Raw genomic sequence first — 24,538 nt, 5'->3', positions numbered from 1 at the left:
GGCACAGGCAGTCCCTGAGGCCCCTCTGGAAACACCCATCCCTACCCTGTATCTCAGGGGAAGCCCCGAAGTGATGATGATAAGGCATTTATAATCACATGGGGAAATGCTTCTAATACATCATGTAAAACAGCATAATTTCAACTAGGGTGAAGTACATTCAATATTTGTCTACTATGAGCATAATAAATGCCTTTATTCCAGAAGTCGAAAATCCAGGAAATTAGAAAAGTCCTTATACTGCTGATATTGTAAGGTTTTGTCACATTTCTAGTTTCCAGGCATTTTAGAGGCAGTCACGTTTTTGTGCAGTTTAAGCCCAGGCCCCGGGACATGCTACGCTACCTTGATAGCCTCGGGGACGTCACTAACGGCTCCTGGGTCCAACCGAACGAGACGGGTCACTTCGTTGCCAATGGCTTCTGTGTTCTTGAACCTATGGCACATGGAGGGTGTGGGTAGGGTGGCCTCTCCTTCCTTCACGGGAGAGAGGGAGGTACAGGGGGAGCCCTGAATTGGAGGGATACAGATTAGTGCCAAGCGGCATCTAAACACTACGCTACTGACATATTGGTAACTTTGATCATAGATGTTTACAATAAACAGCATTATGAATGGCTAGGATAAAATGCCAGAACTATCTCAAACAGGAATTATTCTACACTCTCCATTCAAAGGACATCCCCCTTTACAGTCCTTGCCTTCAGAATAGCTCTTGCTCTGGCCCCCAAAGCAGCCCATCTACAGCATGGCAGCCCATGGTGTGGAAGGTACCATCAGCAGCTGGGAGAGTAGGTACAAGTTTTCAGGTGTCACTGCCCCAGGCTAACACAAGGCAGACTTTCCACAAACACAATTAAGTTGTGGTCCTGATCCAGAGGACTGAATTAGAACCAGAAAGAGGAAGCAATAAGTAGGCAAGTGTGTGCTCTTGAGGAGGAAATGTCCGTCCCTGCATGTGGGGTAGATGCACTTCTGGGTGATTTAACACAAGGTCCTGGGAAGCCCCTTTCAGCTACCACTGGTCTAAGAGTTCTGACCTTGGAGAGCTACGAAGGGAGAGTTTATAGGACACATGGCTGCTGGCCACCTAATCTGAGTAGCTTGCTGCTCAAAGACCTGTGGGAACAAACCAAAAGGCTCCCCAGGCCTAGGGTGACAGCCTCCATGTGCTTCTTTTCCTCCTCAAATAGGACTGGGGACTCGAATGTGCTCTGATGCATCCTGCTTTGGTTCTGGGGTACTAGGCACTCCAGGCAGGAGTCCGTGCTGTCTAACCGCTGCACAGAAAGACTGGGTCAACATCTAGGGCAGAGGACCAGGCGTCTAGGATCACCTCCCCGACCGTCCTTGGCAGGACCACATTATATTCCTCCCTGCTCAGGTGCCCTTGTACTGGACTTCTGGCAAGGCTCTCATCAGACAGGTGTGACTGGGGCCCACCTGGCTGGCAGTTGCACGGCCAGGTAAGGAGAGATGCTCCAGGCGAGGTTAACGTTGTCCTTCCACTGCTTCTCACTCAGGCTGATGTACTTGGACCTCCAGTTGGCCACACTGTTCTCTCCAGCCTGGTCCAGCTCCAACTCTGGGGCCGACAGTGGATTGTACCATGTGATAAGACGCTCGATCTCAGTGGCCTGGTGAGATGAGACATTAATACATCTTCTGTGTGCGCCCATTCCCAGTGCTGTGGGCATGTCAGGTATCACCTTACCAGCAGAGACAGCAACAGCGTCCTTCGCTTCATGTAGTACTTGTGTAGCTGGGAGCCCCGGTTGGTTTTCTTGGACATGCCTACGGAGGAAAGAGAAGGCACATGTATGTTTTCAGAGTTCACTGGACCACCCTTCACTTCTAAAACCCAGAGGAAGCTGTCTTTCAGAGCTCTGCCCACTGTCTGAACTGCCAGGTTGTGACTCAGATGGAGGGATCTATCAGGAAACCTTCAACTGACCTGACTTTTTGGAGATGGTTGACATGCCACTGGACAGGGGGTAGGTGTTGATCCAGCCTTGAGTGGCCTGTTGCCGAGAGCCGACTGCTATGTCCAGATTGCTCCGGGTGTCTTGGTTATCTGTGGGCAAACATATTGTTGCTTCCAGAATGAGGCATCTGGATTTTCACCAGAGATAAGGCGATCAGTGGAAGAGTGGGGGGCAGAGACATGGTGTTGATGGATCTGCAGAATAAAACACCCTCTGGGAAATTTGTTTTTTTTTTTGTTTTTTTTTTTTTTAAATGTAAGTTCTACATTCAACGTGGGGCTTGAACTCACGTTCTGCAATCAAGAGTTGCATGCTCCACTGCCTAAGCCAGCAGGTGCCCTGGGGAAGTTTTTTTTAACCATTCTACATAGAAAGCTAACTAAAACGTATTATAGTCCTCCTAACCTTTTTAGTTTTAAAGATTTTATTTATTTGAAAGAGAGAGAGAGAATGCAGGCAAAAGGGGGGGAAGGGCAGAGACAGGGAGGGAATCTCAAGTAGCATCCCCACTGAGTGTGGAACTTGATTTGGGGTTCAATCCCATGACCCTGAGATTATGACCTAAGCTAAAATCAAGAGTCTGACACTTAACCAACTGAGCCATCCAGGTGCACCCCCCAGCCTTTAAAATAGAAGAAAACAAATGTGCATAGTGATCCTGATAAATTACAAATAGTTCTCTCATCACCAGCATCATGCTGTCCTTTAACACAGCAGGAACTTGGGGCCCGTGTGAGCAAGCAAGGAGCGTGCTGGCCCTGCTATACGTGGAGCCAGGAAGATGCCTCAATTACTGTGCTTGCTTTTTAGTTTTCCTTTCCTTTTCCTATAGTCAGGTTGTCCTCTGTGGGTCTGTCTGCAGAAACCACGCTCTTCATCCCTACTTTGTGTTGTATAACCAGCTATATGCTCAGGGAAACAGGAACATGTTTCTTTGTGGTTTGCTGCTTACTTACACCACAGCACCTTTTCCTTAACCCTGTCCACCCTGGCTTGCTCCTATTCATCCTTGGAGACTCAGCTCACATGTCACCTCTTCCAGAAAACTGGCTTTGGCTCCCCAACTCCAGGGGGCCAAGGACCTTGCTTTAAAAGGTGTTCCCATGATCCTCTCCTGTTGACATCACCTGTCGATTTGACTGCTGTCTCCTACCAGATGACAGCAGACAGTGCCTTATTCACCTTGGCACATGAGGCTTATCCCAGGATGGGCTTGTCAGATATGCAGTGGGGGCTGGTGAACTGGGCTGGGGCTGGAGGACAAGCAGTAGCCAGGCAGGCTTTGGTGACTGTGCAGCACGGCCAAGGCCAGGGCTCAGTAGGACCCTCTCTGTTCTGACTGAGCTCCTTCAGTGCCCACTGGGCACCACTGTCCTGCCCATCCCCGTGCCTCGGCCCCACCACCCAGGAGCAGTTGCCCTGATGAGAATAATGCTTACCTGGGGGAACAAGCTGGCTGGCAGTCAGGTACTTCTTATCTGAGAACATGGCTGTCCAAAATTTAATCATTATGCTTATGTCTTCACGCAGCCTCTTTTCTCCTTGAGTAGGGAACTTTGGGGGGCAACTTCAAACAACCACAAGAGGGCAAGAGTTGAGTGCCTGGACTCTGAGACTGGAAGCCAGGCGTATTATAAAAGCATGTGAGAGGGGACACAAGTGGCCTCTTAATGACAAAAGGTGAACCCAGAGCTAGTCATGGGCAACAACTACCTCATTCATTCTAATGGAAAAAAGTGTGATGATCTTCTGAGTCCTCCATGGCCACCTCTACCACTATCCCCAGTGTTCTCAACAGCCCTTGGCTGAATGGTGTGCTCCTGATGGATCGTGCAGCTGCAGCTGTCTCTATACAACACAATCTACACACTTGCAAAACCCCAGGCTGTGCGATTCTTTGTGCAATAACCATTCATAGGAACTGGGAAGTTAAATGGATACAGTTATTCTCTTAAGTCAATTGAATGGGGGAAAATTTGTGTATGTTGCATGTTGGGAGGCTAGCTCTAAGCACAGACACGGAAATACAGCACAGGGCTGAACATATTCAAATCCAGGCCCACCAGAGAGCCAAACAAGGGCAGCGCATAAATCAGGCCAAACCATTTTGTGCCATGACTTCTGGGGATGTGGCAGCATTGGGTACAGCGGGCCATCACTGCACACTGTGTGCAGCATAGCTGGGGGAGTACCTGAAGTAGTCAAAGGCGGTTGAGTAGATCTTCTCGCGAAGTACGTTGCGAATGGTTGCATTTGGGACCACGTCAGCGTGCAGGAGGGCCAGTCCCAGAGTCAGCAGTCTGCAAAAGAACACCGGGGGCCAAGTCAGAGCGAGCCGCCCAGAATGCCTGAGGAGTCCCTACTAGTTCTAGTGTGCTAGGACTATGGCACCAGCCAGGTGACTGCCATTCAGGTTTATTGTACCAGAAATCTCTTAGGAAGGTTTTGTTTTGTTTTTAAATCTTCACTCTAACTGGGGGCAAATGAACAATTTGTGTTTATCTGCCTTAGTCAGAAGTTTGTCTATTTGCAAACTGCTTTCTGAGTCCAGTCACCCATAGGTGCTATAAAGGTAGAACATTTAATTCAAGCTAAAAGAAAAGAAATTTACTGAGCAGTTGGTTTTTGCCAGGCCAGGGCTACTCAATGGGTTTCTGTTGGTCTGTGATGAAGTAGTACAGAAACGGAGAGGGGATAACCGCTCATTTCCACAGCAATTCTGCATTACTATGGTGGTCCAGTGTGAATCCTTTTCTAGTAATTTATTCTCATGCATTTTATAAAGGTACAGGTCTGTGATGGACTGGAAATGAAGGGAAAAGAGTACGAGTCCTTCACCTTCTCAGTGGTTTGAGAAGCGCAGTCCCATGGAGTGCCCAGTGGGCTGCAGAAATGTGGGTCTGAACTCAGGGGAGAGGCAGAAAGAGCTGGTGTTGGCAGTGGGCAGCAGGCAGGGGTACAGGCAGGAGGAGCATACACTGAAAGGGGACCCTCACCCTCCTTCCAACTGACCACCCAGGCACCTGCAGGTGCTCCCCATACCAGACTGACCCTGCCTGCTGTGTCTACAGCACCCCTGGCCATAGCACCATGCCTGAGCCTCCCTACTAGGTCACATGTCCCCAAAAGGGGGTAGCCCCTGGTGTGGTTGGTATTTTGCATGGGCCTTGGCAAAAATCGCCTTGGGGTAGTCAGCATCGTCAGAAGTTTTCTGTGAACATCTCTGAGGGGTAAAGTGACCTGCCCAAAGTCACTGCCAGCCACTTAGTCTGAACTTGTCACACCTGAGCTCTGACATACTACCTGCTGCTTCTTTCTTACCACTATGTCACCAGAATCCTTTGGCTGCTATCCATCCCCAATCAATTTAGAAAGGCTGCCCAACATCTGGCTGCCCTAGGTCCATGAGTGAACCACCTTCTTGAACACTCTTTGCTGTGGATAGCACTCTGGCTGATTTTCTCAGCCCTGTAAGGGCATGGCAGGCCAGATCATTCCCTACAGATCCTTCCTTCCTAAGAGTTCTGCATGTACTAGGGGCTTGGTCAGTTTCTGGTTAAAAAAAGAAAAAAAAAAAAAAAAAGACCAAGCACGGGGAACTCTCCCACCAGTGCAGAAGGCCTACTGCACCAGCAACTGACAGAAACCTCCCCCACCCATCCATGCTACCACCACGAGACAAGGAGAGCCCCTTACTTGAAGCGAGGCCCAATGGCCGCCACGTGCCGGTTCATGCTCCCCTTGGCCCCACCGATGTTCAGGGACATAGAGCGCTGCAACAGGCTGGAGAAGATCTCCACTTGGTCAGAGCTGCAATATTTGGCGATCTCGAACCGCTGCACCAGGAACTGAATAGGAAGAACATGTGCTCTGCTGGGGCCTGGCCTGCCTGCCCTCAGAGCCAGCACAGCCAGCACAGCTGGCTGAGGTGGGGCTCTTAGCCAACAGGAGGGCAGGGAGGGGTCTTAGGGGAAGCATGACAAGTCCAGCAGGGGCCTGGGGGAGAAGGCTGGAACAGCCATCTCCCAGTCCCTATGTAAGGCAGTCAAAAACCTGGAGCCTTGTGCTTACTGGGCCACTGGCCCCAGGGGGAGCCCCTGACCTTGCAGCTAGAGTGGGAGAACCTGGAGAAGCACATACGTCAATCCAGATGTAGTGAGGGGTCACTTCAGGGGCACAGGGTTTGGGCTGACTGGCTTCTGATGCTGCCAGGGGGTCTGCTTCCTTTATCTCCGCGGAAAACAGGCCGAACTTCTGCTCCACTGTCATCTGCCAGGCCCCTGCCATCTCCCGCATAAACTGCAAGTATGCAATGACTGTTAGTGTCTCTGCAAATCACAGAAAGGTACTTACTGTTGTTTAATTATAAAAGGAATACATGCTCAGGGCGCCTGGGTGGCTTAGCTAGGTAAGCATTGATTCTTGATTTCAGCTCAGGTCATGATCTCAGGGTCATGAGATCCAGCCCCAGGTCAGGCTCTACACTGGGCCTGAAGCCTGCTTTAAGATTCTCCCTCTCCTCTCCTCTGCCCCTCCCTACCCCTTAAAAAAACAAAAGAAGACATGCTCAACAAATGAAATTTAGAAAACCAAGGAAGTATCAACAACAAAAATTAAAGATCACCTATAATCTAACTTCCCAGCTGTTTTCTACCAAAAGGCCATTCTCGAATTATCACTAGGCCAAGTTGTGGCCTCCTGCTTTGTGGTGTCAGCACATCTGAAATGGGCCTAGTGTTGGGTGGGCCCTCAACAGGCTCCACCTGGGTGAACCTTCTTAATAACCCTGAAGCTACATTTGGTTGCAGAGGTGAGGTTGCCAGCTCAGGGTCTCCAATCTGGCAAAAGCAGGGCTGGATTTTGGCTCTAGAGCCCAGTTCCTTTTCTCTACCCCAAACAGACCCTGCACATCACCTTCATGCCATTACCCAGGCCCAAGGAATAACCTCAGGAGGCAAACAGTGCGCAACTGCCACTGGGCAGTTCTGCGGGGGAGCAGTCTCCCCTTTTGGCCCAACAATACTCGGCAGTTCCTTTAAGGGTATCTAGACCCATTGCAGAGAGGTGGCAACTGAGGCTTGGTGCCTGGGGTAAATGCCCTGGCTCCCTACCTAGTATCCATCCCTTTCTAATTATGGTTTTACTCAGGAAGGCCATGTGGCCAGTCATAGGTACCCTCACCCAGCCTTCTGCTGGTTAGGGGGGCCAATGGTTCTCACTGGCACAAATCAGCAGGTGGGTATCAACTGGGTGAAGGCCAAGGCAGCCAGCATCCTCTGCCCTACTTCCTGCTCGGAGGCCCAGAAACCATCTAGAGGTCCTGCAGGTGAGGAAAAAAGTCCACAGACTCAGGGTGGCAGAGTTTCAGACATGAGCCAGGATATCAATGAGCTGCCTGCAACACCAGGATAGCCCCTGGGGGTCAAGGAACTGTGCCCAGTTTCTATTTCCTGCAGCCAAATATAAGTATTACGTTAGAAGAAGAAACTGCAGGCCTGCCAAGGCTGATGAGCCACAGCAAAGCAGCACGCCCACTCATGTGTTGACCAAGAACATCTGGTTGCTTCCTCTGGGCCTGGCTGCTTTCCCTCCAGGCTCTGGGAATGGAGCAATGAACAAGGCAAACATCCACGCAGTCTTCAGCAGGTCCACAGATGCCAAGAGACGTAAGATATAGCTATCAGACACTGATCCAAGTCTGAAAGATGCCAAATGAAACAGTAATTTGCTTGGCATAAAAATCCTTCCATGACCCCTCTTCTGATTCTGATGTGGGGGGAAAAGGAGGAAGTGAAGGTGGTAAAAAGCAGGAAAAATCCATTTTTCTTGCCAAGACTAACCCCTCAGGGGTAGGGGTAAGTGACCTTTATCTTAGCTACTCAACAAAATACCTACTTTCTGAGAAAGTAAAACAGCAGTGCACATCAGTCTCTACTGCTTTTCTATACATAAAGTCCACATCACAACAAAAACGTTTAAAACACTAAAAGCAAAAAAATCAACAGAAAAAAATCAAGAGAAACAGACCCACAGACGACCCTGACTCTAGAATAGACAAGAACTTTAAAATATTGTAAATATCACCAAATATTTATAGGTAAAGATGGAGAAACTAATGAAGATACAGAGTCTCATCAGAGATATACAAACTATGAAACAGAAACAGAAATTCTAGATCTGAGACTCATGATATCCAAGATAAAATATATATGATAGCTTAACAACAGAAAGAATAACGTGTCAGAAAAGGGCAGTGATTTGGAAGACAGACCAATTAAAATGAGCCAAAATGAAATGAGAGAGATAGAAAAGTGAAAAGCACTGCAGAGAATGTTAATGATCTGTGGGACAATATGAAGTCATCAACATAGGTGTGGGTACTTGTAATCCCAAAATGAGACAAGAAAATGGGGAAAAATATTTAAAGAAAATTTCTTACTTTGATGAAAAACCTTAAATCTCTAAAGTTAAGCAGCTCAATAAACCCTAGCGGGATAAATTCACAGAAAACCACATATCATAGTCAAACTATTAAAAATCAAAGATGAAGGGAAACATCCTAAAAGCAGGTAAAAGGAAAAACCAAATACAAACAATAGTACTTCCTGAGGAACAATGATAAGAATGACTGCTAACTTCTCCCTGGAAACAATTCAAGCCAGAAGACAATAGAAGATGTATTTACCATGCTAAAAGCAACAAAACAACCCAGGATCCTAGATCCAGGAAAAATATCCACATGCACAAAAAAAAAAAAAAAAAAAAAAAAAAAAATGAAGGTGAACTAAAGCAGAGAGAATTTATTCCAGCAGACCTGAACTACAGGAATGGTAAGGGAATTTCTTTTTTTTTTTTAAAATTTTTATTTATTTATGATAGTCACACACAGAGACAGAGAGAGAGAGAGAGAGGGGCAGAGACACAGGCAGAGGGAGAAGCAGGCTCCATGCACCAGGAGCCCGACGTGGGATTCGATCCCGGGTCTTCAGGATCGCGCCCTGGGCCAAAGGCAGGCACTAAACCGCTACGCCACCCAGGGATCCCTGGTAAGGGAATTTCTTTGGGCTAAAGAGAACAATTGCGAATCTGAGTCTACAGGAAGACTTAGAATGTGAGAAATGGAAAATATTTGGATAAATGTGTGAGACTTTTAAAAAGTCCTTTTCTTAATTTCTTTGAAAAGCTTTGGACTTTTAGAACAAATATAGCACTATTTTAAGATATATAACACATGCAGTAGTAAAACAGATGAAAACCAAAGAAGGGCGGGGCATGTGGGTGTATGTAACAGCAATGGCAGATCACTGTCAGTGTGGAATCCTCTATCTGGCAATGACAACAGCCACCATCACAACAGCAGTTTATATTTACTAATAGATCGCTATGTGCTGGGCACTGATCCTGGCCTGTGAGGTGAGGTGAATTAAGTCATTCAATCTCCACAATAACTCTTTGTCATAGGTGCTCATGCTAGTAGTCTCATTACACAGATGAGGAGCTTTTCTTTGGAGTCAGAGCCCCTACAGGTTGTGGCAGGATTCTCACAGGCCCTTCTGCATGCTCTGTGATGTGAGCAGAGCTGGCCAGGCTGAGAACCCAGTGCCCACCTTAGTTTCATAGATAAAGGGTCCAGGAGCCACTGGTAAGCCTAGGGCCCCAGCTGATTTCCTCTTCTGAGAGGCAGAGGTCAGTGCCTCTCCCTGACCAGGTACTCTCCCATGGGAGCCACCAGACCAAAATACCTCCCCAGACTCTGAGTGGTGTGCCCAACACAAACTCCATGCAGTTATAATAACCCAGGCAAATGTGAGGTATGATGATTATTGCCACCACCAGCACCTACCTGGAACATTCTAATTCCATCTTTGGAAATATTCCATTTTCCTCAGGGTACAAGAAAAAGTAAACACCTCTTTTGACCACTTATCTCAACTCATCTTAAGTAAACACAGAAAAAATGCCAAATTCCCTGTTGTTATGAAAATTAATGAGATCTTTGAAAAATTCAACAGTTCTTAGATATTCATCCAATCAGTTGAAAGGGCGTATATGACCTTGCCTGGGGGCCTCCTCCAACATCAACTTTAGAAATATGGACACCAGGAAGACTGCCCCTCCCAAAGTGAGCAGGCCAAGAGAAATAAATGTCTTTGTGAACAACCACAACCTCTCTGGATCACATTCCATGTGTTCCACTCTTGGAGAAATGGCTCCCTCTACTGAGCTTTTGAGAAACAACAACTCCTAGGAACCACTAGGATCCTCTTTTTTTTTTTTAATCTTTGTTTTTTGTTTGTTTGTTTTAATAAAGACTTTATTTACTTATTCCTGAGAGAGAGAGAGGCAGAGACACAGGCAGAGGGAGAAGCAGGCTCCATGCAGGGAGCCCGACGTGGAACTCCATCCCAGGTCTTTAGGATCACGCCCTCGGCTGAAGGTGGCGCTAAACCGCTGAGCCACCTGGGATCCCACTAGGATCCTTTTAACACATATTCCTTGTTATCCTTGTGATAGCCCAGTGGTCAGGCATTAATATCACAGCCTTACATATAAGGAGACTGAGGCCCCAGAGGGTGAGAGGCTTGCCTGGGGTCTCCAAGCTTGTCAGGTGAACAGCCAGGTCAAGCTCTCTCCATCTCTCTGGCCCCACCCTCAAGAGCTGAACACAGCTAGTGTCCTACCGGTACTTCCACACCATTCTTGCCAGCCAGCAGCCACTCCCAGCAGGCCAGGGCAGTCTCCATGCCATGCTCGTTGAACATCCGGAGGGGACCCCAACACAGATGATGAAGGAGCTGTGGGTCACAATCTGTAAACAAACACACGCTATTCAGAAGCAGCACTGAACGAACATTGGCTGAACCCTCTGCTTGTCTCCTTAAGTCAACAAGACAGAGAACCAGGTGGGCCAATGATGGTCTTCTGTTTACTTCTACCCCTAAGGGCCCCACAGAGATCTCTACTAGGGGACCCCCAGATCCCTAAAGAAGACAAAGGTAAATACTCATTTCCAAACGAGCTCAGAGCTCCCCAATGTCTCCATCCATTACCTTTGCTGCTGATGAGCATAGCTGTCAGCTTGAACATGGCCTGCGTGTACTGCTGAGCATTACTGAGGTCTAACGCTGTATTCAGCTCCTGGACCATCATTTTGTTCAGGTCAGATATCTGGCCTGTGGCATCTGAAAACCGAATCATTCCATATACCTGCAAGAAGCACACTTGTCAAGAGAGCTTCACATAATCCAGGCACACAGACAAGGCCTGACCAGAGCCTTACTGTCTCAAACTAGAGCTTATGTGTGTAGAGAGTGTCAGGCTCAATGATGCTATCACTGCTTACACATTGGGGGAACTTCTCTTTTGGCAATGCATGTTGGTATTTCCTCCATTCTAGATGGTCCTTCAGATGCAGAGACCTGGTCTTGTTGATTTTACATTTTAGTACTGAATTCGGGGTCTGAACCACAGTAGGGCTGCATGATGTGGACTGATTAAAAACAGTTCTTTCAGAGTCAATTAATGACTCAAATGAGAAGCGCGGTCTCATTATTTTTAAAGTTGTATATCATTTTCTTCCCCAACAAAAGCATGCTGCTCTCTTATCTACAAGACTCAACTACATAGAAAAGATATGACTCCTTCCAAAAACCAAACCTACTGCCAAAGACAGATTTCCTACCACCACTGGGGTATTCAAAATAGGTGGAACAGGCCATCAGAGCAATCCCTAGCACATGGGAACGCAGGGTCAGTGGCAGCCTAGCTAGGGTCAGCAACAGCCTAGCCCAGCCTAGCCTAGCAGAGTGAGCGGCCCCTGTGCTGAGGGTTCACAGGAAGAGGAAGAGCAACTGCTAGAATGAGGAAGTTGTACAGGGGGGAGGGGAGACCCCACTCAGACTAGGCACTGATGGACTTGCAGGGACCTCCTAAATGGTGTAGGCTAACTTCTATGTTTTATAGATTCAGATACTGAGGCCCCGAGAGGTGAAGCAACTTGCCAAGCTGGGCTAAAGTGTGGCATGGTGGATGAAAGCCCTCATGGTGATCAGATGTGGTTCCTGACCCTGCTCTGCCTGTGTAACTCTGGCAAGTTACTTTATTTTGAGAGCCTCAGTTTCATTATCTGTAAAATTGTAATAATAGTATATACACCTCATCAACCGCCCTAGATAGTGCACAGCACCCAACAAATGTTTGCTACCACTAAAAAACAGGGCAGAAAAACAGAAAGCTTCAGTGTGGCCAGAGTGTGTGTATGTGAAATCACCCTCCTGCAGAAGTGGTGAGTGGGTGCCATAAATGCTCCAGACTGTGCTGGTGAGTCCCAGGGCCCCACACCTTCAAGTCCACCTAAAGTGAGTGAATTCTAGACCTCAAGTGCATTTTCCACTGGAAGAGAGCTGACTGGCATTGGAGCGAGAGGACACTTTGATGGCCCTGGGACACAAGGGCAGGAAAAGTACCTCGCCTGCATAGCGGTTGCGTAGATTCAGGGATGCCATGAAGTTGGAGTAATCTTTCTTCACACAGGCTGGGCGCTCTGTAAGCTGAGTTGCCTATAGACAAATGTCAAGAATTATTTCTTCTTCTTCTTCTTCTTTTTTTTTTTTTTTTTTTAAGATTTTATTTGAGTGAGAGAGTGAGAGAGGGAACAGGGGGAGGGGGAGAGGGAGAGAGAAAAGCAGGTTCTCCTCTGAGCAGGAAGCCTGATGCAAGGCTCGATCTCTGGACTCTGTGATCATGACCTGAAACAACGGCAGACACTCAACCGAGCCAACCAGGCACCCCTATCAAGAATTATTTCAGGCCACTGAGACATGCTTTTCTCATGTTCACCATGGCTAAGCCTAAGTCCAATTAAGAAGTCAAGTTTGGATTCAGGGGTTATTAAAAATCTTCAGTGCTGGCAAGCTAATGAAACAAAAATACTTTAGAATAACTTCCAGTCTGACAGGTCTCATAGGAAAAAGATAAAAAATTTTTAGTATGAAAAATTTTCTCTGGAAGGCAGCTTGTGATATAGCTTCATTTTACTGCCCTGATTGCTTTCATCCCCAGTGGTGAACAGATCTAATCACCAGATCATTGTGAAAATCATCATAGCCTACAATGAAAATGCTGAGAAATTAGTGTTCCCAGGCTGTCTCCTCTGTGGGTATGTGCTGGTGTGTACACGTGACTTGAAGATGGTAAAGGGTGAAGTTAAGAGCATGGTGTCAGAAGCCAGCAGGGGCTCAGAGACACCCAACAGCTGCTGCAGGTCTAATGCTGGCCTAACAGCAGAAGACAAAAGGGGCGCACTCCTGAGAACAAAGGCAGCCCACAAAAAGGGGAAAATATTTGCAGATCACACCCTGCCCCCACTACCTCAGCTTCAGTTTCAGTCCCCATACCCCGGGGTCCTGATGACTGCTCTTCCTAACCCTGGCTGGTCACTGCTACTATACTTTCCAGCTACTGCTCTGCCCAGCATCACCATACATTACGAATATGCACTGAGGATGACCACCTTTCACATTTCCTTTTAGTACCTTTTACTACAAACCAACACAACCAACCTATCCACTTCTTGATATACAGATGCTACTGAGGAAAATGAATCTCTCAATTGTTGAAGTTTGAAGGGTTGTTTCTTGGAGGGAGGTGAGTGGGGAGAAAGAAGGTCAGAAGAAGAAAATACGAAATTTTTGGGAAAAAAAGCCAGAAAATACAAGGTTTTCTCATAAAATTATGCTGGATTACTTTTTAAAAGGTCACACAAAAATGCTTTATGTTTTTTGGAGACAGTGTTGCCTATGGCATCAAGCAGGTCTGCACTAGAACCTGGCCCTGCCACTAATCAGCTGTGAGGTCCTAGAGAAGTCACTTGCTGTCCTTAGTCTGAATATACTCCCCTGCAAAATGGGGAAAACAGTGGCCTTCTCAGCATCCTGAATAGGGTTCAGTGATGTCTGCAGGCTCCTTAGGCGGCAAATGCATTGGTAGGCCACAGTGTGGAGGGTGCTCTAGCTGTATTTGCAGATGTTGATGTCTTCAGAGAACATGGAGTGATCTCTGGTGAGAGCTCCCAAGATGACAAGGGACGTGAGAAGACACTGGTTTCTCTGCACGGAGGCTGAGCACCCTCAGCCTGCCTCATGGGCTCCTCTCTTCCCACTTAGAGTCACAGCCATGGTGAGAAGTCACAGGGCCATCCTCCCACTGGTGCTCAGCCTCTACCTCCACCCTATCATGTCCTGAAGACAGGTGGCAGCCTCCCCACCTTCCCATCCTGAGAGAGGAGGCACAGAGTTAAGAAGCCTACAGCCATACTGGGTTGGGCCAGACTGACAGACACAGTGCTAGGCCCTAAGACTGGGAGACACCGCCATGCAATGCTGCCAGTCAGATCACCGGTGTCAATCTGCTGCTCTGATCCTAAACTCTGATTTAACTAAAAAAGCACTACTTCATGGACGTGCTGCCCTCTAAAGTAATCTTGAGTGGAACAAGATGAAGCTGAGGGTATGTATGCACGTGTGCTCTGGCACCTGCTGAAACAGGAAAATCCAGGGAATGTTTCCAATCAACGTGAACTATAAGATAATGCTGACCGTGTCTCCTATAGATCAGTTTCCTTCCTTGTGCACAAAAAGAAATCCAAATCTGATATCATTAATGAATCAAGAAAACACAGTAAGGTTCCAGTGACAACTCTCTTTGAACTTGGGCATCTCACATGGAACCTGACCCGCTTACTGCTAGCACAGCTGCGTGTGCGGCACGTGGGTGCCCAAATGCCAAATTTCGTCTTTCCCCTTGCACTGTGGCTCCCAGGGCTGAGGAGATTCCTACTCCCCAGGAGGCACACACATACCCCAAGAGTAGTGTTCTGCTTGTTGTAGCCAGCAAAGTGCAGGATGCTTTCGGTGGCCATGGCCAGCCCCGTGTGCTGGGACAGTCCTGACACCCAGTTCTGATGTTTGTTCAGATATTCCTGGTCAGAAAAAAAAGGGCTGTTTTATTTTAAGGTGTGTGAGGTAGTAGAGCAAACATTGGTTTTGATGTCGGGTGGATCCTTCTCTGTGGGAGCATCAGTTAAACCCCCCACCACCCCCCTGCCACCCTCAGTTGGCTATGGCTCCTTCATGAACAAGGATGATTTGCCCACAGTGGCTGGCACACACAGTAAATGTGAGACGATCACTTATTCTTTTGATACATCCTTGCTGACAGTCTGCCACCTGCCAGGTCCCATGCCAGATACCCAGAACACAGAGCTGCAGAGTCCTGGCCCTGCTGTCAACATGCTGGCACTTCTTTTGCCAGAGCAGCCCTGCTGTAAAAGGGGGCCTGATGGATAGCAGGAAGGCAGAGCAAGGGCCTGAGTCTGCCTGGCCAACTGGGGGAGGGAGTTGCTGGGGTAAAGGGACACCTGGCAGAGCCTGGACATGTGAGAAGGCCTTCTGCTCTGTGGACCATCAGGGGCCAGGGATCAGCGCTGCAGGAGTAGCAAATACAAGGGGCTAGATAGCAGGTGGCAAGCCTGGCCCAGGGACAGGCCAGGTCCAAAAGGCCTTGTATGCCAGGGGAGGGAGTTTAGAGTGAGCCACAGGACTCCCCTCAGGAAAGTGCACAAGCCCCAGAAACCCAACCATGGACCCCTTAGTAAAGGGGGATGGCTAATGAATGGAGGTAGGAGGGAGGTGTGCAGAGCCTATTTGCTAGCAACAATGGGCCGCTGTAGTGGGCAGTGTGGAGGATGGTTTAGGATGGGCTGAAGCTGCCAGCTGGAAGCCCAGGACAGATGCGGATACTACGGCTGGGAAATGAAGGCTGGATCACTGAGGCCAATTCAAGCGTTTCTTTGCATTTTCCACTCCCTTGCTAGCCCACGCTTGCAGAAACACATGGCTCTCCCTCTAGTAGGCCTTTTTGTTTAATGAACCTTTTTAGGAATGAAAGGGGGCCTCCCCTCTTTAGACCTTGGCCTTGGGAGCTGAGCTCCCCCCTCCTCCATGTGTGCCACAAAAAATCAGTTCCCAAATATGAAGAGTTTGAGAAAGTACCCCTGCCCGAAGAGTACTGGTGTATCCACTAGACAGTGGCAGTTGTTAAGCTACAAGCACAGCCTAGTCACAAAGCCCACCTCTATGCAGCTTAGCTGCTGAATGTCTAATGGAGGGCTCCAGTTTTTTTTTGTTTTTTTTTTTTTTTCATTTCCCTAACTGCTCTAACCTCATTGCTCCAAAACCTTAGCTAAAGGAAGGACTGTATAGCAACGCTAGGCACCACCTATGGGCTCTTGCGAAATGGATTTTCAAATAGCCTTGGAAGGCCCTTGGGGCTAGCTGCTCTGTCCTTCCTGGATTCCAGACACAGAAACACTTTGGAACCAGCTTTATCCTAACAAGTGTTGCTGAGGTCAGCTTCACATGCTCCTCTTGATGCACCTTTTCTTTATTAAGCCAGATCTGTTCTAGTGGTTTTCTTATCTTTGATCCCTTTGAGGTGACTTTTTCCTCTCACGTATTGTGGTATTTCTGGTCCACCTCTGCTTGACCAGAATAACGGCTCACCTTGCAGTTGTTTGTGCTCATAAGCCAGAGCTGTGGTCTGAGAAGGCTCATGTGCAGCTCCACGTGCAACCTGGACAGGGCTCTACTGGGATGGCAGCCACCCTCCAGCTCCAGTATCCAGCACAGGTGCTGCTGCTGGACTGCCAGGTCTCCCTGTGCACCCATCTTGCAAGCAGCCCCAAGTCCTGCCACAGACCTGACACCTACCTGGTGAGTGGTCAGGTTCCCTGGGTCTGTCTGCTCACAAAGCCCACTGCACCTGCCCCCCTCACCCATAACCAGCACCCTTACTCCCCAAGGTGTTCTCACCAAAGAGTCAGCCTCTGAGGCTTCTGTTATTTTCAGGCATTAGACTAATGTTTTTGGTCTCTGCTTATTCACACTAGTGCTGTTTGTATTTCAAGTATGGTATGTCTATGAAAGCTCTCTGGATCACTGGAAGGAGTATATCAAAATTGCTTTTTTTGTGAAAGTACCTGTAAGTGGGATTTGGTAACTGTAGGTGCCCACTTCATTGCCTCCTGTAGGATCATTCCACAGCGTGCTGCGAAGTCCTTCACGATGCTCTGGAAAAGAGTGTAATCAGGCCGAAATCAGTGTATTTGGGTTGTCAGAGGATGCTAGCTACAGACAGCAGTTAACTACTATTGAGGGCTTAAGTGTACCCCCCTAAAACCCAGTATTGAAGTCCTAGCCTCCAGTACTTCAGAATGTGACAGTATTTGGAGATGGAGCCTTTAAAGAGGTAATTAAGGTAAAATGGTTATCATATGGGTGGGCCGTAATTCAACCTGACTTGTGTACTTCAAAGAGAAGGTGATTAGGGTACAGAGGGAAGACATGTGAGGACACAAGAACACAAAAGATATCTAAAAGCCAAGGAAAGAGGTTTCTAAAGAAACTAACCCTGCCAACACCTTGATCTCAGACTTCTAGCCTCCTAAAAGTGTGAGAAAATAAATAACTAAATACATTTCTGTTGTCTAAGCTACTCAGTCTGTGGCACTTAATCATGGCAACCCTAGCAAATGATTATAGTGACCATGTTCTAACTCCGAGGCTCTGGGAATAGGGTATAGACAGCCTGGTCTATAATCCTGGCATAAAGTAGCAGGGCCTAGCTCACAGTGCTTCACATGGCCACTGGACAACATATGTCCTGAATCAGTGACTGGAGAATATAGGTCCTGGGAGGTAAAAGCCATTCCGGCGGCCTCGTCACTGTGGGGAGAAATCCCAGCTGGCAGCTGGTCTGGCTGGAGGCCCCAAGATTGGGATGTGACCTGGCCCTAGGCCTCAGTTTGCCACAGTGAGGGCTCCGAGTCAGACCTCACACAGCACATCCTCCTTATCTAGAGCTACTTACCCTATTTCCCATAGCGTCACACAAAGCCAAAGTCATGTTACTCCACTACCACAATGACAGTCTGCACACCTCATAATAGTGAAGTTGGTCTGACAGTCGTGTTTGCTCACGCAGCTCTGAGACACCATAAACTGACAGGCAGCTGAAAACCTTTGGCAGCTGAACCAAGAAAGGGCTTGGTGTCAGCATGGCTGAGGGGCAGGAGCGGGCCTGGCAGACAGACCACCCTGCTCATATTGTGCAACTCTGACAACTCAGGCCTTCTTCACTGCGGGCGGGGGACCACAGTGCTCACACCTCCAACTGCTGGGACCGAATAATCTAATGCGTGCAATGTGCCAGCCCTGATGCTCCAGAGGGCAATGAAGACGGCCCTTAATAAGGGGACGGCTGCCAGCCTACCTCTCGGGCTTCACAAGTGTCAGGAACGGTGATCCGATAGGGGGCATCAGGGATGTCGTAGTAAGGCTGGTCCTTGTGAATGTCCTGAAAACACAACAAAGCTCCCTCTTCCAACCGCCTTCCCTGGGCTGCCTCTGCTGAGCTGGGCCTCCACCTCACACTGGGCAGCAGAGTGTCTGCTTCCCTTCCCCACACATATCTGGTCTGTGATGGACTTCCAAACTTGCTGCAGCTCACTGGGAAAGGCCAGGGTGGGATCTGGGGTCCCCACCCCCAATTTGGCCACTTGCAGTATAAATCAGATTCAGGCGTAAGGTAGGGACACTCACAGCGCTCAGTGACAGCGACAAGGTCTGGAGGATGTCCAGCATGGTCTTCAGTACTGTCCCGCTCCAGAGCAAGTGGGGAAACCTATATCAAGAGTCATGTCTTAGGGTTGAGCAGCCAAACCTTCAAGGAATCTCAGTTCCTTAAAGTGCCACCTTGAGGGGTGGGATAGGGTGAGGTGGGAGCCCCACCTCCTGCTGCCCAGCTGAGGGTCAGAGGAGGTCAGGAGGCCTCCCAGACTGGACTCAGTCAGAAACACCCCCCAGGTTCCTGCCAGTCCCACTTTTCAGGGCCCAGATGTGGTCCCATGTGACTTGCTCTCAACTTGACACAGATCGATTGTCTCAGTTATACACTGGTAGGGTCACGTTCCCTCCCTCCCCAAAGCGATCTCCTTGGTTTTGACCAGGGCACCCTAATACTTCCACATGATGGTACAAAGTGAAAATGGTAGTATTTGCATGGCATCCTGGAGCAAAGAAAAGAACCTGTTCCTGAATGTAGTGGTCAGGGTTGAAGAGAGCCGACTCTGCACAGCTGTGATTCATTGTGGCCCATCGCTTAGGAGGTCCAGCTCAGACACAAGTCATACCTGTGCTGGACTTACTTTCTGGCCCTGCCTGGACCAGGCACACAATGCCTGCAGCAGGCTCCAGAGCTCCTGGACACCTGCAGGGATCTGTGGGCAGGCCCAGCACGGCTGTTTGCTGCCTCTAGCCCTCACACTGCAGACAGGCTGGCCCAGCCCACCTTGAGGGTTCCCATCCATGTGGGGGCATGTCCCATGAGAATCCACTTTGGCTCCCAGCACAGACAGCCTGGAGTGGAAAAGGGTCTGTGTGGGCTCTCCTTCCTCTCTGAGGAGCCTGAAAGACACTGATTCTACCCGGGGCCTCTGGCTAGGCTCTGGGGTGGAAGATGTCACTTAAGATGGCTGTGTACTTCCCAGAGGAAGCCCTGAGAAGCTCTGCAGCAGGGGAGGGTGGGAGACACAGGCAGGTGACACCCCTTGTCAAGAGATGCACTGTAAGGAGCATCAATAGCTCAGAATAAGTGGAAGTTTCAGGACCAAATTTCAGACCTTACAGCAAATTCCATGAGATTCTGAGGGAGGCTGCATTGCATTTGAGAGTTTAAATTCGGACTCCAATTTTTCTGCACTGCTAGTATAAGGATGGTTCTTCCGTGCATTCCAAAATGAGAACTTTACACACATGCATGCACGCACACACACACACACACACACACACACACACACACACACAGAACATTAGAAGGAAAATGAGCTTACTTATCCACCAGACCAGACAGATACTTGTCCGCCACCCTCCGTATCCTCTTATGAATGTGGTTGAAGTTCACCAGTAGAAATTGTGCATGCCGCTCCAGCTCCTCTTCATTCTCCTTAGTCTTAGCCTGTTGATTCAGAAGAGACAGGTACAACAGGTGCTCTCCACATACCTTGGGCACATACACACTCACACTGACAAGGCTTACTTTATCTGCCATCATGTTCAGGAAGGCATCGAATACTTTGTCTGCAACAGCAATCACACACTGCATCATCCCTGAAATGAGGAGGTTTCCACAGGTCAGGAGCATCAAAGGAAAGGAACCAATTCCAGCTACTTTCAAATATTTTGTTTGGAAAAGATTTTGGACTAACAAAGGAGTGGCAGAGAGAGCACAGAGTTCCCACATACCCTGTACACAGCTTCTCCAGATCTTAGCAGATCATTTGTCAAAACTAAGAAGCCAACAGTAATAGTCTTACCTAAATTTCAGGCTTTATTTAGATTTATTTTAGATTTCCCCCGTTTTCCCACTAATGTGACCTTCCTGTCCAAGGATCCAATGAGGATGCCACATGACACTGACCATCAGGTCTCCTTAGTCTCCCACAATCTATGTTGACTCCTCATTATGTTCTTGCCTTTTGTGACCTTGACACTTCTGAAGAGCACAGGCATTTTGTAGGATGTCCCTCAATTTAGGTATGTCTGATGCATGCTCATGATTAGACCAAGGTTACAGGATTTTAGGAAAATCCCAGAGGTGAAGTGGCCTTCTTGTTGCATTGCAGTGGGGTGGCAGGGCAGGGGAGGTGTGTGAAATCAGGATCTCCTACCGCTGGTGAGGCTGACCTTGATCGCTTGGGTACAGTGGTGTGTGCCAGGTTTCCCACTGTCCAGTTACTATTTCTCCCTTTCCATGCTCTACTCTTCAGAAAGGAGTCACTGCATCCAGCCCACACAGAGAGGGGAATTAAGTAGCAGCTCCTGAAGAGAATGTGGGTGTAAGTTAAAACCACCACAGTCACCAGGAAATACTCTGGGGAAGATACTTTGAGGTGATGCAGACATGTCATTTCTTTGTCTCTCTTTTTTTAGACATGTAATTTCTCTTTAAGATTTTGCCCACTGGTTTCTGTACCCATCAGTGGACCCTGCCTACAGCAGGTACTCTGGTCTCACTGGGATTTTCTATTTTCTTCACTCTCTCTACTTTTAGTAATTGGAATTCTTTAAGAAAGGTCTCATGGGCAGCCTGGGCGGCTAGGTGGTTTAGCGCCATCTTCAGCCCAGGGTGTGATCCTGAGATTGAGCCCCACGTCAGGCTCCCTGCATGGAGCCTGCTTCTCTCTCTGCCTGTGTCTCTGCCTCTCTCTGTGTCTCTCATGAATAAAGAAATAAAATCTTAAAAAAAATAAGAAAGGTCCATTTCTCCCTCCCCATGTTTCATTTGTTCAATCACCTAATTAGTATGGACTCATGTATATTTGTTTCTTGCACTGGGTTATAATCCAATACTGTTGTTATTCATTGTGTTGTTCAAATTGTTCCAGCTATGGCCATTAGGAGCTCTTTCAAGTAGACTTCTGCCCTTGTGACATGCCCACAGGCCTTTCTTCTTTTCTTCTTATCTCCCTTTTCTTTTTTCCCTTCCTTCCTTTCTGGCACTGTGAGCTGTCCCAAGCTCACCTCGTTTTTTTTTGTTTGTTTGTTTGTTTTTGTTTTTGTTTTTTTACATGGAGCCTTGGCTCCCTTTACTGCTGAGTGGTGTTTAGAAACCAAGATCCGAGAACCAGATGTGGTCATTGCTGCCAAAGCAAATCTGAAAGCAACAGCAGGGCATGAGCATCACAATGTGATATAATTAAATGCTGCTCATCCTCCAGTGCTGTCCCATTTATGCATTGTCTTTAGGGTGGCTAAATGACAAGAATGCAAGGTCATTAGGGCACATACATTAGGCAGGCACTGCACCTTTGTGCCCGAGGCCCAGGCAGAGTTTGAAACATAAAGAGGCACCACATAAGTGTTTGTTATGAGGTTAAATGGGCCCCTGAAGCTCTCAGACATGGAAAATGATTAGTGTGACCTGGACAAGATGCCCTAGGAGGGAGAGGCTAATTTCTAAGAAGTTTGGTGGATGAAATCTTCTTTCGGGGTGTGTTTAGCACATCTTTGAGGTTTTTTTTTTTTTTTTTTTTCCTTAGCATAAAATCTTCATATAGCTCTTAGGAAACAAACTGTAGGTTCCTAATAAAAAACAATCAGACAGTGGTCAGATGCCCATGATAATCATGTGTAGCTTCTATGGTGACTTTTACATTAAAAAAAAAAAAAAAGCCCCTTCCCTTTTTTGTACTTAAAGTTAGCTTGGATTACCTCAGTCTTAGTCTGTACTGAGTGACTAGGCAGCTGGCAGGCTACACTGCCTGAACACGTGGAGGTTTGGCTGACACCTGCACAGGAGGTGCTGGCCCTCTCCTTCGGGGACTGCTACATGCTTTTTATAACCTCTCTCTTGCTTGGTTCTGAAAACTCATGAATAACACATCTCCAAAGATATCTCCTTCCCACCTCTCATGTTTTTGAAAGAGAAAAAGAAAAGGAAAGCACACTCAGTAGGTATGCATTTATTGGCTTTACCCTACCTACCCCTCAAGAAAGAAACCCATTTGGAAATCATGTGGAAAAAAAAAAAGAGGAAAAAAAAAAAAAAGGAAATCATGTGGAAGAGTACAGTGTACCGTGAAAATTAAGTGTAGGTAAAGTGTACATCGGTCTTCAGTGCAATTTAATTTCCTCTTTTTAAAAAATTTATTTACTTTTACTTAAATTCAATTTTGTTAACATATAATGTATTATTAGTTTCAGAAGTAGAATTTCAGTGATTCATCAGTTGTATATAACATTACATTATATCATGATTACATCAAGTGTCCTCCTTCATGCCCATCACCCAGTTACTCCAGGTCCCCACCCATCTCCCCTCCAGCAACCCTCAATTTGTTTCCTAGAGTTCATCATCTATTACAGTTTGCCTTCCTCTCTGTTTTTTATCTTATTTTCACTTTCCCTTCCCCTATGTTCATCTGTTTTATTTCTTAAATTGCCACATATGAGTGAAATCATATGGTATTTGTCTTTCTCTGACTTATTTTGCTTAGCGTAACACCCTCTAGTTCCATCCACATTATTGCAAATGGTAAGATTTAATTTTTTAAAAATTAATTCTTTTTTAAATCATGGTCCTGAGTGGGGTCTCCTTATGGCCAACAGGACTACTGAGGCATGGAACCTCTCATGGAAGGTCTGGGCCTATCCCCATAGTGAGCTAATATTCCATTGTATACATATATACCACATCTTTATCTTCATCTGTCAATGGACATCTGAGCTTTTTCTATATTTTGGCTACTGTGGACATTGCTGCTATAAACATTGTGCTGCATGTGCCCCTTCGAATCACTATGTCTGTGTCCTCTGGATAAATACCTAGTAGTGTAGTTGCTGGGTTGTAGGGCAGTTCTATTTTTAACTTTGTGAGGAACCTCCATACTGTTTACTGCAATTTAATTTCCTTTTATGACACAGCAACAGAAAAGTAGAGCTCAGAAGAGGATGAGCTTTCAGCTTTAGAAAGGTAACTGATTCTGTCTATAGATATTCTCATTAGGAGGCAGGCAAAATGTGGTAGGTTCTTAGGCTCCTAGGGGTTGGCATTCTTTATTTTTTTGTTGTTGTTGTTGCTTACCCTCTCTGTTTGAACAAAAAAAGCTCAGGGTAACCAACCATCTACCACAATGGGTGGATAGACGAGGGGAGCAAATCAGCTTAGCCAGCAGTTTAACAGTGTCTCTACTATGCCCCCTAATGGTCCTGGGGTGATGTGTGTATGACCCTCTGAGTGTGGGGCACCTCTCCTGCATCCTGCACCCCAGTGGGAGAGGTTTCCTGCCATACAAACTGCCTGCCTTCATCTTCCAGCCTGGCCTCTGAAGGGCTCCTCCTCATCCAATCCTTCCCCATACTGCCAGCAGGGGGAGCTTGCAGAACCCTCATACGGTCTTCCTTTGCCAACCCCACAAAAATAAACCCACCCACCTAATTTCCTGACTGTCATGCAGTAGTGTGAAGGGATCTGCAAAAGACTTATTGGACAAAAGGTCTTACATGAAGCAGCACCTCACAGTCCTTGGGGTGATTTTATTTTATTTTAATTAATTTATTTATTTTCCTTGGGGTGATTTTAAAAAAGATTTCTTCAAGGACTGATTTTTTAACAATAGAAAAAACGGTACCACAATTATCTGGGGATTAATTCCCCATTAGCAAGAATAAATTGATAGATTCTTCAGTGTGCCAGTAGCTTCTAAATATGGAGAGGCTCCTCACCACTAAGTTAATATCATTAATTAATAATAAAGTTATTGATTTTAAGAATTCTCAATTAGCATTCCTCGAAATATGTACCCACACAGTTAATCAATCAAAACTCATGGATCTAGCAAACTCAACTCCCTCAAATATTTAAGCACAATTACAAAACTGATCAAATTCTTCTAAGCATTTAATTAAAACATGGGTCTAATATTTCAGTCTCTTAAA

At 47.2% G+C, this 24,538-nt stretch overlaps 1 protein-coding gene across 2 annotated transcripts in view; it reads right to left on the bottom strand.

The window, feature by feature from the left end:
- PI4KA (phosphatidylinositol 4-kinase alpha) overlaps positions 1–24,538 on the bottom strand; it is a 119,347-nt gene that overhangs the window by 17,486 nt on the left and 77,323 nt on the right. For both annotated transcript variants that reach the window (XM_041728420.1, XM_041728421.1), the window contains exons 24-40: positions 20,139–20,209; positions 19,933–20,057; positions 18,644–18,725; positions 18,315–18,398; positions 17,023–17,112; positions 14,845–14,964; positions 12,452–12,544; positions 11,036–11,192; positions 10,667–10,794; positions 6,126–6,284; positions 5,682–5,833; positions 4,178–4,285; positions 3,425–3,552; positions 1,955–2,074; positions 1,715–1,794; positions 1,444–1,637; positions 346–436 (exon numbers count right to left, since the gene is read on the bottom strand). In XM_041728420.1, coding sequence (XP_041584354.1) covers positions 346–436; positions 1,444–1,637; positions 1,715–1,794; positions 1,955–2,074; positions 3,425–3,552; positions 4,178–4,285; positions 5,682–5,833; positions 6,126–6,284; positions 10,667–10,794; positions 11,036–11,192; positions 12,452–12,544; positions 14,845–14,964; positions 17,023–17,112; positions 18,315–18,398; positions 18,644–18,725; positions 19,933–20,057; positions 20,139–20,209 — 1,982 coding nt within the window. The remainder of the gene's footprint in view (positions 1–345; positions 437–1,443; positions 1,638–1,714; positions 1,795–1,954; positions 2,075–3,424; positions 3,553–4,177; positions 4,286–5,681; positions 5,834–6,125; positions 6,285–10,666; positions 10,795–11,035; positions 11,193–12,451; positions 12,545–14,844; positions 14,965–17,022; positions 17,113–18,314; positions 18,399–18,643; positions 18,726–19,932; positions 20,058–20,138; positions 20,210–24,538) is intronic.

This window comes from Vulpes lagopus, chromosome 14 (assembly GCF_018345385.1).
Source record: "Vulpes lagopus strain Blue_001 chromosome 14, ASM1834538v1, whole genome shotgun sequence".
Classification (NCBI taxonomy): Eukaryota; Metazoa; Chordata; class Mammalia; order Carnivora; family Canidae; genus Vulpes; species Vulpes lagopus.
Note: the sequence above shows the minus strand (reverse complement) of the source record. Positions and strands in the feature narration are given on the sequence as shown.